Below are 16,827 nucleotides of genomic sequence, written 5' to 3'. Positions count from 1 at the left end.
TTTGTGGAGTCGCACAGGAAGATAAAAGAGAAAAACAACAACGAGAAAGTTGAGGAGAAGCGTCTGTTTTCACTTAGGTCCCCTGCGTGCCACAAACCTTCCCATTGTTGCCTGAAAGAAGCTGGCTGCGAGCGTGGCCTCGGATCATAAAAAGAAGCTGTAATTAGCTAAGTGACAATTGAGTAATAAAAGAAGAGCAGCCTGGAAGTGAACCCGAACTGTTAGCTTTCTTTCACTCTCATAAACTGACCAGAGCATTTTGTTTAGCGTGCCGCTCTCACTGTAAACCAGCTCTGGAGCGTGTGTGTGGGTGAGCTGGCAAGCCAGACATCCAGTTCTGGATGGCCGGGTCGGTGACTAACTTGCCCTGAATCGCCTGTTCTCTCTACTCTACATCTGGCATGCTGACTGTGCCGCTTTGTGCCACCTAAGGCATGTCAAAAAAAAGCTCTGACATTTCCAGCATCTTGACATCCGCAAGACAAGTGCTTCTATGCGAGAGCCAAGCACAGAAGCTAGACTTGACTCACTGTTGATTCAGATGTTCTTGTAAACACAGCAGCGTGGCGCAAAAGGGCTGGCCTGTCAGAATGCTTTCCTTGCCTTTTGTGAAGGGCAAAACAGCACCGCTGCCAGTGGGAGGAATCCAGTCAGGATGAGCTCCGCTGCTCTAATGGGGCTTTGTTTGTTGTTTTACTCACCCTGGCTATTCCGAAATGCACACTTCTGTAAGAAAACATTCCTCAGACTCGTTTTGTGCTTTGTTCACACTTGCAAAAACAAATGGCATGGTTAATACTTCCAGTAACAAGGGTATCAAGATGGGTTCAACAGTTTACAACCCTGAGGAAACCCTAAACCTAAATAAAACCGTGACATCTAATGTATACAATTACTCTAATGCCTCAAAATGCATGAGTTGCATGACACCAGGTTTAACATTGGCTTAAATTGTCTGATTTCAAAGTTAGGTTTCATCCTGTTCAATCTTGTCTATTTCAAATCAATTATTCACTTTGAACTTGTATTCATTAAAGAATCCTGAAACAATTGTATCACAGTTTACACAAAAATATTAAGCAGCACAACCATGTTTCAACATAATATATATATATAATTATTATTATTATTATTCAGGAAGGTTCTTTTGTTCACTGAATTTTCACTGAAATACACTATTTTGTTGTTACCAGTACACACACACGAACACACACACACACACACATTATGTAGCTGTAACCCTGTGCTTTTAATAAGTGGTGTAGCATTAGTGATCTTTACCGAACAGATTAAATCTAAACAGTGAAAGAGTGCTGGTTTGTGTCTGGGTGATGTTAATGGGACTATAGTGATGATAGAGTGGCAGCTCTTTAATTTTTCAAACTCAGGAAGAGGCTAAAGGTTCATTTAGAGGCTGTGCTGCTAAAGAAGGAAACTCGGAGTGCGTGGTCACTGCAGTGCATTCGTTCTTGCTCTTTCAAACATGTGCAAGCAGTTCTGCCCATTTAAATCCAATTACATTCTCAACCAGTCGTCATGGGAACCACCTGTGATAAACACCCCAGCACATAATGGCCCCAAACTATTTCCCAAATGATAGGCGCCCTCAATCAACACAACGAATTAGGCCTTTTCCCCTCTCTCTGCTTCTGTAGAGCGGGATACTCTATCTGAGCGCTCTTTCTCCTGAGACACATCTTGGCTGAGTGAGTCCAGAGTGCAGATCCTTGTAAAAACTCGAATAAAATACCAATGCACGCATTTCAAATTTTGCATGTTAGCAATTACAGGTGATGTAAACTAAAATCCAGATTGCATGTTTAAAAATCATTTCTACCATTGCTGTTTCCAAAAGAGCCACAAAATACCTTTAAAGCAGCATGCAATAGAACTTTGGCTTGCAGCTATTATTTTAAAAAGTCAACATGAAAAGACATTAGCAATTCCTTTTACTTCTATTATTCGGAATATTTTATTGTGAAACAAAACAAAACAAAATTAAAATTAAATTAAATAATAAAATTAAATTAAAAAAAGCCTTCAGCTGGATTAGATTAGAAAGTTGCAGTTCAACCATTCTAGAATAGAGACAGTAGTTGGTAGGTTGAAAAAAATAGATGGCTTAATCAATGAATTATACATAAAAAGATCAGTAACATTAAAAAAGTAAACAGGGTCAAAAAAGTGATTTCATGTTGACTCTCTAAACCAGGGGTCGGCAAGTAAGTTTGGCATCGGGCCAAAAATTTCACCAGAACATAGTCGAAGGATAATGTAAGATATTAATTGATGAAAATTCAACCAGAATTGCCTATGACTGACTGTTCCAGTGAATTTTGTAACTGGTAGTGAGCTGTTACTCTGTGTAAAATCCTGCGACAGTCATTAACAAAAAGCCACATTTGTGTGGCGGTGTCTGATCAGAGTATGTGAGCGGAGTGGAGCGTCAACAATCTCCCCTCCGCGCTCCGAGCATTTAATAATCACTCCGCGCTCACTGATATCAGAAACACCGCTCCGCGTCTAAAGTATTTCAGTATGTTTGAAATATCACACTTCTATGGAAGCCTGTTTATGCCACTAAAACTAAAAAAAGCCTATTGCAACTTTTTATCTCACAATTCTGATTTTTTTTTTTTTTTTTTTTTTTTTTTTTTTTTTTTACGTAATTTTGAGATTTAAACTCGCAATTGCGAGTTATAAACTAAGAATTGCGAGTTAAAGTCCAGTTTTGAGGTAGTAAAAAAAGATATATATATATTTCTTGAGAAATATAACTTCCCGCTCATGTCCACTGCAGTCATCATAGCCTTCACATTCTTTCTGATTTGAGTGATCCTTTTCTATCTAGCTAGCTAAATATGCTTAACATGTGAATTCTACGCTAAATATGCAGTTATATTACGGGTCGTTGGCATGAATTGAACTCGTGATGGAGAGCTCTTGGAGCGAATGAAAACCATGACGCTTCGACTTTTAAAAAATCCACTCTTTGCTCCATTCAAATTCACACCGCTCCACTCACGCGCCGCTCACATACTCTGATTGTGAGTAACTGTTGCTGTCATGACAGATCTATTTCAGAACCAGCCGCTATCAAAATAATCTGGCTACGGGCGCCCGCACTTTTGGCCCGCGGGCCGCCTGTTGCCGACCACTGCTCTAAGCATTTGAGATGTTACTGAGCTTTTAAATCCATCATCTTTACATAAATTTCCCTGCAGGTTTCCGCTTACTTTTATCAACAGACTTGTAAGACATTTCATCAACATCATTTACGCAGGGCAACATGAAATCAATAACGAAATGGTGATAATTAATCCTGCCTCTAGCTAAGCTGATTAATAGAGTCACGAGGATTCAATGTCAGATAATCAGTGGAGCTAGAATAGCAAATGCGAAGAAGTCCGAAAATCTTTAAACATGAATACCGCAGTACAAAACCACTTTCTCTGACGCCATGTAGATTTATCTTATCAATCTTAATATTGAAAACATCTGGCACTGCTATTACGGCACAGCACAGACTGTTAGGTTAATTTTGAACAATCAAGCCTTACTAAAACAAAATAAATCAATAGTTTACTCTACATTACAGACTGACCCAAGATTCTCTCTGGTGGGTCTTTGGAGGCGTGCGTGAGTGCGTTACATCAACAGCATAAGACGCTGGCAGAATCACCACAGTCCAACAGTCACAGCAGTGCAGCTTCAGGAACACTGGGTGGCTCTGCAGGCCCCACAGCATGCAGGAGATTTATTAACGCTACAGACCTAACCCATCTCCCCCATAAATACAGCAACTGTGTTCCCACAGGCCACCATTTCTCTGAGTCAACCTGTCATCCTGATCTCAAGTGTCTGAGTGAGGCACAAACAGCGTCCAGGGAGAGGATTTGATTCCACAACATGCTGTGAAAGTAGGAAATGTATAACAAGGCTATAAGTCAACATCCTTTGGTGAAAACGTATGACTTTTTTACCTTGCGGATTCAGCCATGCAAACCACGGTTGCACAACTGCAAACCTACTGCCACTGCACTTTGCATGGCCCTCACAGATCGTACTTTCATTAACCGCAGAGGAAACTAAACTTATTTCACATAATCTCGTGCCAACAATGTGAAAAAGAGGCCTTACTGTAAGTGTATCTAAATTTACTAACTAAACATTCCCCCTATCGTGCATATTTTGCTTTATTTGGATGCTAAATTGCTTACACGTGTAATGGGATATTTCGGTGCACACAACATACATAAAAACCTCTAGTCCAATAAAATATATAGCCATTTTAGATTTTGCCTACAGCTGCAAACTATGCATTGTGGTGTAGGAGAGAATCTGGCTGCTGACTGAACCTGAACATCTGCATACAGAAGATATTCACGCTCACATCTTTCAATAGTTCAGAAAAAGTTTACTTACTGGTAGCAATTTATAGGCAGGTATGCATTTGATCTAAAATTGTGCGCTTTCATATTTCAACAGTTGCATTTCAGCAACAAGGCACATTTTTGACCTAAACGTAAATGCAAGCATATTTAAAACGCATTCCTGATGAAAAAAAAAAACATCCTAAGCTGGTTTGTTGGTTTTTTGGCTGGTTTTAGACAGGATTTAGGCACTATTCAGCTTTGCCAGGTTAAAAAATTTTTCACTGTATATATATACCCTGCCATTCAAAAGTTTGGGATCAGTAAGATGTTTAATGTCTCTTTTGCTCATCAAGGCTGCATTTATTTGACCAAAAAATACAGAAAAATATTCTAATTATTTCTAATGCAATTTCTAATATTGGTTTCCAATTGTAATATACTTTAAAATATAATTTATTTCTTTGACACAGCGCTTAATTTTCATCTGCCATTACTCCAGTCTTCAGTGTCACGTGATCATTCAGAAATCATTCTAATATGCTGATTTATTGTCAGTGTTGAAACTGTTTCGCTGCTTAATATTTTTTAGAGCCTGTGATACTTTCTTCTTTGATTTTGTATTTTTTTGTGATGAATAAAAAGTTAAAAAGAACAGTATTTATTACAAATAGAAATCTTTACTATCACTTTTTATCCATTTAACACATCCTTGCTGAATAAAAATTTTAATTTCTTTAAAAAAAATAATGGTAGTGTATATTTTAACACAAAATTTTAAATTTGAATAAACATTTTGAAAAAAAAAAGTTATTTATTACTTTTTATTTCTCAAAGAATCCTGAAAAAAGTATAAAAAAAATATTAAGCAGCTCAACTGTTTCAAACATTGATTATAAACCATCATATTAGAATGATTTCTGAAGGATCATGTGGCACTGAAGACTGGAGTAATGATGCTAGAAATTCAGCTTTGCTTTACAGGAATAAATTATATTTTAAAGTATATTAAAAAAGGAAACTGTTATTTTAAATTCCAATAATATTTCACAAAATTACATTTTTTTTTTTGTATTTTTGATCAAATAAATGTAGCCTTCATGAGAATAAGACCTTTAAAAATCTTACTGATCGCTAACTTTTGAATGACACTGTATATTCAAAACTCTTTGCTGACCATCTAATTGTTTATTTCACACTTTCCATACTTGGCATTCTCTCTGTAGCAGTTTTACGAAACAAAGCTATACAACTTCATTCCTTCAAAAAACAGTATAAACAGGTTTTTTTTATTCATTCCTCTGTCAGCGGAAACAAAAAAGTGCTGCATGGGCAGTGACTCGGGCAGATGTCTGCTTTGGTTTCTGCCTGACCCACATGTACTTGGTTTCCTCGAGTCTGACAAGGTTAAGAAGCTACCGGCAAATGCCACTGCCTCCGTCTAAGAACAGCACAGCAGGTCATTAACATTTCTCTGGTAGGAGAATATTAGCTTCCTCTGACTGATCTGCCTTTGGGGGGTCAGCTCACCCATATCCCACTACCAGGTCCAAACTGTGAATTTCAAACTCCCTTAGTGTACATCAATCAGCTCACAACCCTGGGAAGCAGCACAATTCAAGAAAAAAATAAAGAAGTTAAGTCTTCGAGCTTTCTGTGTACAGTTGGCTCTCTGTCAGGACTCCAACGTCTTTGTAGCTTGTATTTATCTAAATATGTCTTTGGAGTAAATCACAAAGCTGTCTAGCTTTTTGAAACCGGCTGAGTGCAGCCCTATTTTGGAAGATGCTTGGCTGGATTCAGAGAGGGTTCATTTCTCTGAAAACAATCAGTAGGCCACTTCTGAAAGGCCTGAGCCAGAGCTCTATGGTTTATGTGCATGTTGAATTATTAGCAAGCTATTGTGGGTAGACAAACACTGCATCGCTTTATGAATTAATGAATGATGCATTTATATAGCGCTTTATTGTGTATTGCTGTACACCCAAATCGCTTTACAATCATGTGGGGGGTCGCTCCTCAACCACCACCAGTGTGCAGCATCCACCTGGATGATGCGACGGCAGCCACACTACAACGGCGCCAGTGCGCTCACCACACACCAGCTACAGGTGGAGAGGATAGAGAGTCATAGAGCCAATCAAGTGGATGGGGATTATTAGGAGGCCATGATTGAAAAGGGCCAGTAGAGGGAATTTGGCCAGGACACCGGGGTTACACCCCTACTCTTTACGAGAAGTGCCGTGGGATTTTTTAAATGACCACAGAGAGTCAGGACCTCGGTTTAACGTCTCATCCGAAAGACGGTGCTTTTTTGACAGTATAGTGTCCCCGTCACTATACCGGGGCTTTAGGACCCACACAGACCACAGGGTGAGCACCCCCTGCTGGCCTCACTAACACCTCTTCCAACAGCAACCTAGTTTTCACTTGAGGTCTCCCATCCAGGTACTGACCAGGCTCAACCCTGCTTAGCTTCAGTGGGCAACCGGTCTTGGGCTGCAGGGTGATATGGCTGTATAATAATAATGACAGAGTTACAGTATTATCCCTTATTACTTGATAATCACCATTTACACGGCAGCAGAGCAACAACTGCTTGTCTTTATTATAGCTTTCCGGGACCCAAATATTTCAAGGAGTAGTTCACCCAAAAATGAACATTCTGTCATTATTTACACACCCTCATGTCAGTCCCGGCCAGTCATTATAATGAAAGTGAATTAGGACTGAGACTGTCAAGCTCCAAAATTACAAAAAAAAAAAAACACTGTAAAAGTAGTTCATATGAATCATGCACTATATTCCCAGTCTTCTGAAGACATACAATGGTTATGTGAGAGGAACAGACTGGAAATCCACCCTAGCTCTCTATGAGCATTCATGAGACTTCTTGAGAGAGGTAGTGATTTGTGAACATTTAATTGATATCTTTTCATCCTTTCCCATACAGCAAAAAATATTTTTTTTCAATTATATTTTCAAAATATACAAAAAATGGCCAAAAAATGCTAAAATGTAAAAAAAAAAAAAAAAAAATGTACGTACATATATGTTCGACTAATATATTTTTGGCCATTTTTTGTATTGGTTTGAAAATTTATAAATATTTTAAATATTTTAATGTATAAATATGTTTTTAAAGCATTTAAAAATATATTTTTCCCTCCATATATTTCAGTCTAAGAAAATGCATTCACATACAGTATGTCACATTTGAAAAAAAAAATTGATTTGTTGTTTTATAACAAGTTTATTTAGCCTTAATTTTCTTGCCCCTGAAATACATTTAGAAACATATTTTGGTTGAAACTACATAAATATATAAGGTTGAAATTAATATATTTTCTACTTCAAAAAATATATTTCATTGAGCTTTAGTATTATATTATATATACGTATATTTCAAATATATTTTGGTTACAAAAAATTATATTGTTTTGCCATTTAGGTTTAGTTAGTGAGTTTAAATTAGTCAGAATTGTCAATCAATTAATTTTGGGTCTCAGCAATTAACAGCCCACTGGATTTAAAGAATATCCTCTTAACTTTCAATTGTTTTTTCACACAAAGCTGACTTTAGCAAAGTTTGAACAAAGCACAACTATGGTATGAACCACATTTATGGTCCTTTTAAGCTGTTTGGGTGACTTTTATGGTATGCAAGCTCTAATTAACATTCTTTTTAAAAGCACGACCTGCATATTCTTCCAAATTCTTCCTTTTGTGATCAACAAAACTAAGAAAATCACACGGGTTTGGAACAATATTCCAAGGTGAAGGGTTAATAAGCCATTAACCAATCGATTAACTGCGCCATAAGAAGTCATTACAAGACTTTAAAAGCACAGCACACTCTGTAAAAACAGCAATCGTTTTGAAGCACGCTATGGAGAGCTCATTAAGGGAACCAATGAGCTAAATGGCTTCAGAGAGGCTGCAGACTTCTGGAGTCAGGTTTGGATCCAGGTTGGAGCTGAGAGATGGTTTGTGTTTGCAAGGCTGAGAGAGCCAGACCCCCCGCCCATCTGTCGAGCTGAACTGCACCGCTTTGGGCCAACAGGAGCGGGGCAGAACACGAGGGGAGAAAACTCAATGTGTGGGAGAGCGATTTGATTCTGATAAACAAAAGAAAACAAACGTTTGGAAGGAAAATAAACTTGTCATGGATAGAACTAGAGAAACAAAAGACGTCCTTCGTGATGGCAAACAAATAAGTGCTCTGAGAGGGAATAAAACCTCGGCACCCAAACTCGAGATTTGATCGATCTGTGTATTTATGAAAGGCCATCGCCGCTGTCCGGTGGTCATTTCATGCCAACCAACTGCCAGGATAATTGCACCCAGAAGATTAAAGAGGGAAAGTTTAAAATTGGCTGAGGGGAAGGGGACATAAGACAAGATGATGCATTCTGCTTTTCTATTCCTCTTAATGCACCAATCACATGCAACCCGAGCTCGGGGTAATGGCAGGGAGTGGCTGGGTCTCATGGGTATCACTGACCGAAATGTCCTACTCTACCAGCACAGGGGCCTATCTCCGAACAGAAACTGAAGTTAATATAAGGTCTTGTTTAGCTGCACCGTTAATAAATAGGAGCAGGCATGTTCAAGACTGCTTTCCAATTCATCATTCGGTTTCACCGGCTAGACAGAAAGATCCAGCCTTCTAAGAACAGGGCAAGGGTGGAAGAACTTCTAGAAGTTCCGATCCCATGGATAAAGTGTGTAAGTGTATGAGGTGCATTTCTGAGCCCACACATTGAAATCTGTAACTGTAACCACAGTCTTTCCAGGCTGCAGAGAGTGCTGACCACAAATGGCCTCCAGTAGTCATTACCGCACACGTCTCTGCAGGGCTTTTCCCCCACGTCCCACAGACCTGTCTTTCTCAGTCTCCGTCACCCAAAGGCTACTATCCTCTCGCTTTCCTTCATTTTTCATCCACAACGCCCTCTGCTCCCATTTCATTCCAATCCTTTCTCAATCTTACTCAGCGTTAAAACGTGCTCTTTACCTTTCCCTGACCCCTGTCAGTGTTTCCAGTCCTGCTGGCCACAGACAGCCCCAGCCTCGCTCCGCCTAACCCTTCCCGTGTGCGACACGGTCGGCTTGCTTTCCCCAGCTGGCCAAGCTTGAGGTTTTTAATGGGAAGGTTACGGGTGAGGCAGTTCATATCGCACTAACGTCAACCAGCGTAACGAACCCTGACAAGGCAAGGTTACAAACCCTGCCATAAACCACTCCCACCCTGGACAATCTTCATTAGGCGTACTCCGGTTTACATTTAGAAAATGTTAAAACGAGATGGAACAAATAAACTGTACTTTAAATTTGCTGTTGGAAGAAGAGATGTTTATAGTAAACATTTGGGCTTCCACCTCAGCCTGCTCATTCTCTCCCTGTAATAGACAAATATCAAAATCTAGACAAGAATCAAATATATATGTATAATATATAAATATCAAATACACTAAATGCAAATAGCCCAACTTGTTGGCAGAGGCTATTTACACTAGCTCCAGCCACCAATGTCTGGTTGGCGTAAACAACATTACAAAAGATGTATGTTGTACGAAAGGCTCAGTGGCATAGGGCGTAAAGTGCATGCCGGCATTTTTCGTCATAATCGACGATAATTTCTCATAACGTATCAGATTGGAAAGACATTTATTTTCAAAAAAAAAATGAAGGAAATATTTAAAAAATGGAAATAAAGTGCCTCACGGGTACTTAACAATAAAGTGATTATTGGGTAGGTTTAGGGATAGGTGTAGTGAGGGCTTTATTGTCCCAATATAAGGTGGCATCCATTTAGTAATTTTAAGAAATATGATAATTTACTCTCAATATGTTATTACTGCATGCTGTTTTATAATGTACTATAATAAAGAGGGCCAAATATCTGCTATTTTTTGCACTTAAGTATAAACAGCATCTACTACACTTATTGCAAAGAAAATGCTGCTATTTTTACATAGTGTAAATAGCATCTAATTGCTATTTGCACTTAGTGTAAATAGGATCTAATTGCTATTTGCACTTAGTGTAAATAGGATCTAATTGCTATTTGCACTTAGTGTAAATAGGATCTAATTGCTATTTACACTTAGTATATATAGCATCTATCGCTGCCTCTACCTTCATGAAATTAGGGATTCACAATCACAATCTAGTTTCTAATACATATTATAACAGCCAAATAACGACCAGTTTTTTTAAATAATTTTTTCATGTGGTACATTATAATGTTATGCCTACATTCACTTGCAGCATTTATTAATTTGAGACTTTTAGCATTTTATTTGTTTTTATTTACTTACATAAACTTATATTAGTGTCCCCGACTAAGGATCTTCATAGTCGAATCGTAACTTTCGAATCTTGCAAATATTCAACTGATAGTCGAGTCATATGTTTGGGGGCAGGGCAAAATACATTACCAAGAGTCAAATCAGACACAATCATAATCACTGATGTTAACACACAGGAAAAATGTGTAACGGACAACTCACAGATACAAATGGGGTAAATAATGTTTTATGTTTTGATTAAAAGATAGTTAACATTAAACGTCAGAAAAACCCTAAGAATTCACAAAAAAAAATTAACAATAGTGCTCAATTATAACGTTATGTATATGACAGTTATTAATGTTCTGCATTTCTGTTTTGAGCTGCACGCGCTGAAGATGACCAGTAGAATGAAGCATTTGATAGCAGGTTTTTAATCAATGGGATTTAACTCATAATTTATCTCATAGCCTATAGAATACGCTTCGTTATTTATACAACATAACGTTATTACGACTTATAGGCTACCTGCATGAAATACCCCGAATGCACATGTCATGAATGTGTCTGCGCGGCTCTGAATGAACTCCTTTTGTGAACGAGTTCTTCATGCAGCAAGGTGCAGAAACAAGGCAGCTAAACTCTAAAACTTCACAGCGTTTTATTATAATAGTGTTTTCATTATAATGTTATGTGTATGACAGTCCCAGTCATAGTTATTCATATTCTGCATTGTTTTTTGTCCTTATCACGCTGCGCTCGCTGAAGATAATCACCGTAGTACTACAATGAAGTGCTTTACTGCAGGGCAACTCAACCAAATGCATCATATACGAGATAAATAATATATACACAATATATAAATCGGCAGGGATTTAAATCTTTAACAAGACTCAAATCCCTGCCGCCAAAATGCTCCTCTGTCTGTCACGGATTATGAAAAGTGAAACTGAAATCTATAAGGGTGGTTGGATTTATTCACGCCTGTTAAAATATTTATTTGAAGCTTCTTTCTTTTAAGATTCTTATTTACAGCATTATTTTAATAGGCAGAATATTAACATATTGGGAGAAAACTGGTAGTTTTATGTGAAATCAAAGATTTGAACACCCAAAAATGGCATGAACATAACACCCCGTGAATATTAGACTGTGAGATTGGTAGTCGAATCAGGCTCCTCCTATCGAAGCATTGAATCATCGACTATTCGGGGTCACCCCTAATTTTCATATTAACATTATGGAATTATAGCATAAAATTATTATCGGGTTATCGGTATCGGTTATCACTATCGGTTATCCATATCGGCTTGAAAATGAAGATTTCCAATTCTAGTCTATATAATACCATTAATATCAAGCAAGAAAAGCATGTTCTATGAGTTTCTGGCTGTAAAAAAGATTTGCAGTCCTGACTGCTGTGACCAACCATTGTGTCATACAGTATATTCATGCAGTGCAATAGTAGCAGCTTGTGAATGACGAGCTCACGTCTAGAAATCTCTCAAACCAAGGAAACTATTATATAAAAAGCTTCAAATGACAATTTCAGACCCAGTTAATCTAATCCCTGTTGCTTCATGGTAACATTTCAGAAAAACAAATTGCTCACATAACTTAATGGTGGTCTAGAGTCGGTTTCAAATAAACACTTGTAAAGCTTAACCTTTGCTCTGGCACAGACCAGATCTGATCACGTTAGATATACTGGCGATTGTAAATTCATAAATGAAGTATCCCCCGACTGCTAAGCCAAAAAATGTCCCTGATTCAAAGCAGAGCAGGAAAATATTCAGAATATAAGAATGTCGTTTATCCAAGGAAAATATTCCCTCCAGCACACCTTCTCCTCTCCATCAAGAGCACGGGGAGAGGTCGTGTCACATTAAGTTTGGCCCGGATTCCCAGTCCATCTAAAAGAATCACATCTGGATGGGCTGAAGGAATAACACAGAGAACATGCCTGCACTGACAGCGTCCTTTAAACAGCGTTTGGGAAAGTCAAATATTTAATCAAGATCCTTTCCAGTACAATGATCAAAATTAAAACAGTGGGAAGTTTGACCGCAAGCTTTTCCAGGCACGAATATCAAAGGAAAGCGATGACTTACAGGCGGCCCAGCTTGGGTGTGGATTGGAACAGCAGCTCCGGCAGGACCTGCAGCCGGTTCCGGTTCAGGCGGCTGTGAGGAAGAGAGGACAGGGGAAGGGCAAGAATTAGTGCGGTCAAAACATCTAGAGTCAGGAGGGAAGAAACGAAACGTAAGACACCGTGAGAATGACCTTACGCAGAGCACAAATCAGTGGGTATGCGTTTGGCTAGTTAGATTATCCGAGGCAGAAAGAGAGAGTGAAAACCAGGAAAACAAAGATGGAAAGGTTGTTTGACTTGCACAGCGACACGCAGGCATCTGAATACCTAGATGGATGAGACAACAAGGCAAACACAAACGACACACGGACACACCAATCCGTCTTTCTGATTAAAGAAACAAGCCGTTGTTATCAGGATCAGCAGCATCACTACTGGCCAATAGCTACATCCTGGGGTCAGGAGTCACAGCTGTGCTAGGGCTGATGGGAAATAAATGAACTTCCTCTGAAGATGGCCTAGGTTATCTCCAGCAGTGCTCTTTAAAGGCTATTATCACTCACATGAGCCTGGCCAGACTGACTGTGGGCTTTGGTAGGATGACCCTTATCACGGGAGTGTGGGTTTTGATGATAGGATGCAGGGTCACGGAGCAAACCAAAGGTATGTGGAGGAGGAACATCACTACATGTTTTGAGGACCTACAGCATTTATAACTCAGGTCCATCCCTGAGCCTGCTTGACAACATCTTGTAATATCAAAAATACTATATAGAAATCTTGTAATAGACCTTAGTCAGGGCAGTCCCATATTTAAGTTAAATCAATGTCTGGACTGTGAATTCAATATATTGTACTGCTGTTTAACAACATACAGATGACTGATGAAACTTCCTAATAAAAAAAAAAATAGTAGTAGAAAAACACCATAAACAGTAGTGAATTGTGAAAATTACATGATTTAATTAATACTCACAGCCTTGTTTTCATTCGTGTTAAATTCAGTATGGCATCTAACCTGATTAAGGTCTATTGTGCTATACATGTGTGTCAATGACTAGAATTATATCAGTTTATTAAAAAATACATTAAAACTGTTATTCACAAACACAATGACTTTAACATACCTGTTCTATAATAAGCATGTCTTAAATTTCTGAATTTGAAACTAAACTCTGCTGCTGAAAATGCATAGGAATAAAATATATTTTATTAAAATGTTAAAATATATTAAAATAGAAAGTGGTTATTTTAAATGGTAATAATATATCCCAATATTAGTGTTATTCGAGTAATTAAATATAAACTTTTACACCATAAAAAATATCAAGATATAAATATTATATGAAATAAAATAAGTGTTAATAAAAAAAAGAGTATAGTTCTAAAACCTCGACATTTTTTAGATGAGATATTTCAGTAAACTTTAGTATAGGGACCAATTCTCACTATTAACTAGTTGCTTATTAGCATGCATATTACTAGTGTATTTGCTATTTATTAGTACTTATAAAGCACACATCTGCATGACCATATTCTACATCCCTAATACTACTACCCAATACCTAAATTTAACTTACTACCATACTAAGCAGTATTTAGGAGTTTATTGCAGCAAAAGTTGTAGTTAATAGTTAATTAATAGCGAGAATTGGGCCTTAAAATAAAGTGTGACCATTTTTTTCTTATCGTACCCATTCTTATTTATCATTATTGACCTCAGTTCAGATGGTTTGTGGTTACCTCAAATTTGACCCCTTTGATTGTTGAACCATGGTTTATAATCTATTTTTAAGCACCATGTTAGTCACAATGTGTAGCATGAAAACATTTCTGTTCTTTCTATTTCTGTATCATTAATTACAGCACTTGCTTTCATAATGGGGTCAAGCTATGTATTTGTCTGCTGGGTTACAACAACAACAAAAAGTCACACTCGGGTGTCAGATGGAGGGAATGCAAGTGGTCGCACTGGCCGTCTCGCCGTTGAGAGACCGGGTCATTGAGTTAAACGCTGTGAAATTCCAAATACGAGTGACACAATGAGGAATGTAGATCTTAAGACCCAGATAAACCAGCCCCACAAAACCACCAAAGAGACAGATTCTTCAGAGGCAGTAAACAGACTGACAAACTTGGGTACTCTGCATGACGGCTGCTGATTTTGATGTACATTCGTCATTAACATGCGGCGGTAACTGCCAACAGACTCTGTTAAACAGAACCATGCAAACATTTACAAGGAATGAAACACACTGAGACATTCACACATAAACAAACTCAAGGATGCAAACCACAGTCCAGACATTCTTTGACCTTGTCCAACGGCAGTAATAGCTAGCATGTTTGGTCTGACCCAGTGGTCAATTTCACTGGGAAGTGTTAAGATTCTCACCAGAAAAGACCAAATGGCTGTGCTCCAGATGTCAGGGGGCAAACGAGCACGTAAACCCGCTGGACTTGAAACGAAAGTTATGGAGGTCACCTTCAAATGTTCAAAGTTCCTTTCGCTTTTGTGAAGATGTTTTAGATTAAAACTGACAAGGTCAATGTGGTGCTCATAAACAGCTACAAATTCTTCTTGTCCAAAACACACATAGAGAAACATGTGCAATATGTATCAGGACAGCATGCGAGTTCAATCAGTCCTTCAATTTGATACTTACATTCTCTCAAGCTGTTTGAGATCCTGAAATGCTCCTCTTTCGATCACACTTATTTGATTGTTCTCCAGATGTCTGTGAATAAAAAAAAAAGGAACTTTATTATCCAATCAACTCCAGCGATTCAACTTCAACTGACATTGACTAGGTCTATTGAATGATTGAAATGACAGTTGAAAGCGAACTAGAGGACCTCGTGACTTCGCTTTGTCACAACAGCAAATGTTAAGCATTGCAGGCTTTCCTCATGAAAACCAGAGCAGATTTCTCTCTGATTTTATGAAGTGTGCGGTTGCCTCAGCAGACCCTCGTTCGTGTCCAGCATGCTCGTGACGACGTACCGGAGGGTATTTTCAGAGCTCTCCTGTATTCTGAAGACTGTCATATTTCAGGGCCCTTAAAATTTTCCAGATGCATTACAAAGACAGCACATCTCCATGACTATTTCTTGTTTATATTTGAGTCTCTTTGAATCAGGGCAAACGCACAGTGACACGCATAGGACGCACACAGCCATTAAATTATATTCGGCAGCGGATAATACAAGCAATCCTCCAAAAAGAGAGACAATTCTGAAGAAAAGTGCCTGTAAAGTGGACTTCCGCTTTCTGGGGTAAAGAATGATGTTTTTAAAGCAAATGTTTAGACACGCAACTGTTTTTACAGCCATAATCCATGTTTTGTCATATCATTCTGTCAGGAAGAGATGAGACACTTGGCTAAGCCAAAGGCTTTTTTATGAATGCCGCAGCTTTAAGGCACAATCCAGCATGGCAGGCCAAAAACACAAGCCATCCCACAGGGCGAGTCTAAATTGATTTGTTCATAATAATTGCATTCTTCGCCGATAACAAACATATCGTAGAGTCTAACATAAATCTGAGCCTGAGTAACTATCTGGCTCATTCTTACAAATGGGGGATCAACCCCTCCGTGGTTTATGTATTCGCATTAAACGTAATCCCTTTCGATCCCGACCAGATGGGTTTTGGTGTGTGCTGAAGAATAATAACAGTTATTTTTCTTCATTTTTCAGCATCTCTCCCTCTTTCTGTTCTTTGTCTTTCTCGTCTTTATAGAAATGTTTTGAAGTTTTGCATGGAAACATATGGGACACAGGCAAACACCTATGCTTTCACAGGGGCTGACAAGGAGTGCAGAATACCTCTCAATTGATGAAAGGGTGAGGCAACACACATGGTATTGCTGGAACAGTCTTTGTTATTCTTGCCTTAAGCTTTAACCCAGTGCTGGTTTATAGGAAGGTCCCAGGTCAGTGCAGATGACACTTCCCAGAGGATTTTGAATGAGAAAGTTTTATGTCCCAAAGTAAGGTCAGTCTTTATTTTTAATATCTAATTGTTTTTATTTATTAGGAAACAAAAAATATAATAATAATAATATAT

At 38.3% G+C, this 16,827-nt stretch overlaps 1 protein-coding gene across 1 annotated transcript in view; it reads right to left on the bottom strand.

The window, feature by feature from the left end:
• The window catches only part of LOC306883389 (slit homolog 3 protein-like), a 189,739-nt gene that overhangs the window by 159,713 nt on the left and 13,199 nt on the right, over positions 1-16,827 (bottom strand). Inside the window, exons 3-4 of the mRNA XM_079438596.1 lie at positions 15,425-15,496; positions 12,778-12,849 (exon numbers count right to left, since the gene is read on the bottom strand). Of these exons, the coding sequence (XP_079294722.1) occupies positions 12,778-12,849; positions 15,425-15,496 (144 nt within the window). The remainder of the gene's footprint in view (positions 1-12,777; positions 12,850-15,424; positions 15,497-16,827) is intronic.

This window comes from Barbus barbus (genome assembly GCF_936440315.1).
Source record: "Barbus barbus genome assembly, chromosome: 17".
Taxonomy (NCBI): domain Eukaryota; kingdom Metazoa; phylum Chordata; class Actinopteri; order Cypriniformes; family Cyprinidae; genus Barbus; species Barbus barbus.
The sequence above is the reverse complement of the archived record's forward strand: the minus strand, read 5'-3'. Positions and strand labels throughout refer to the sequence as shown.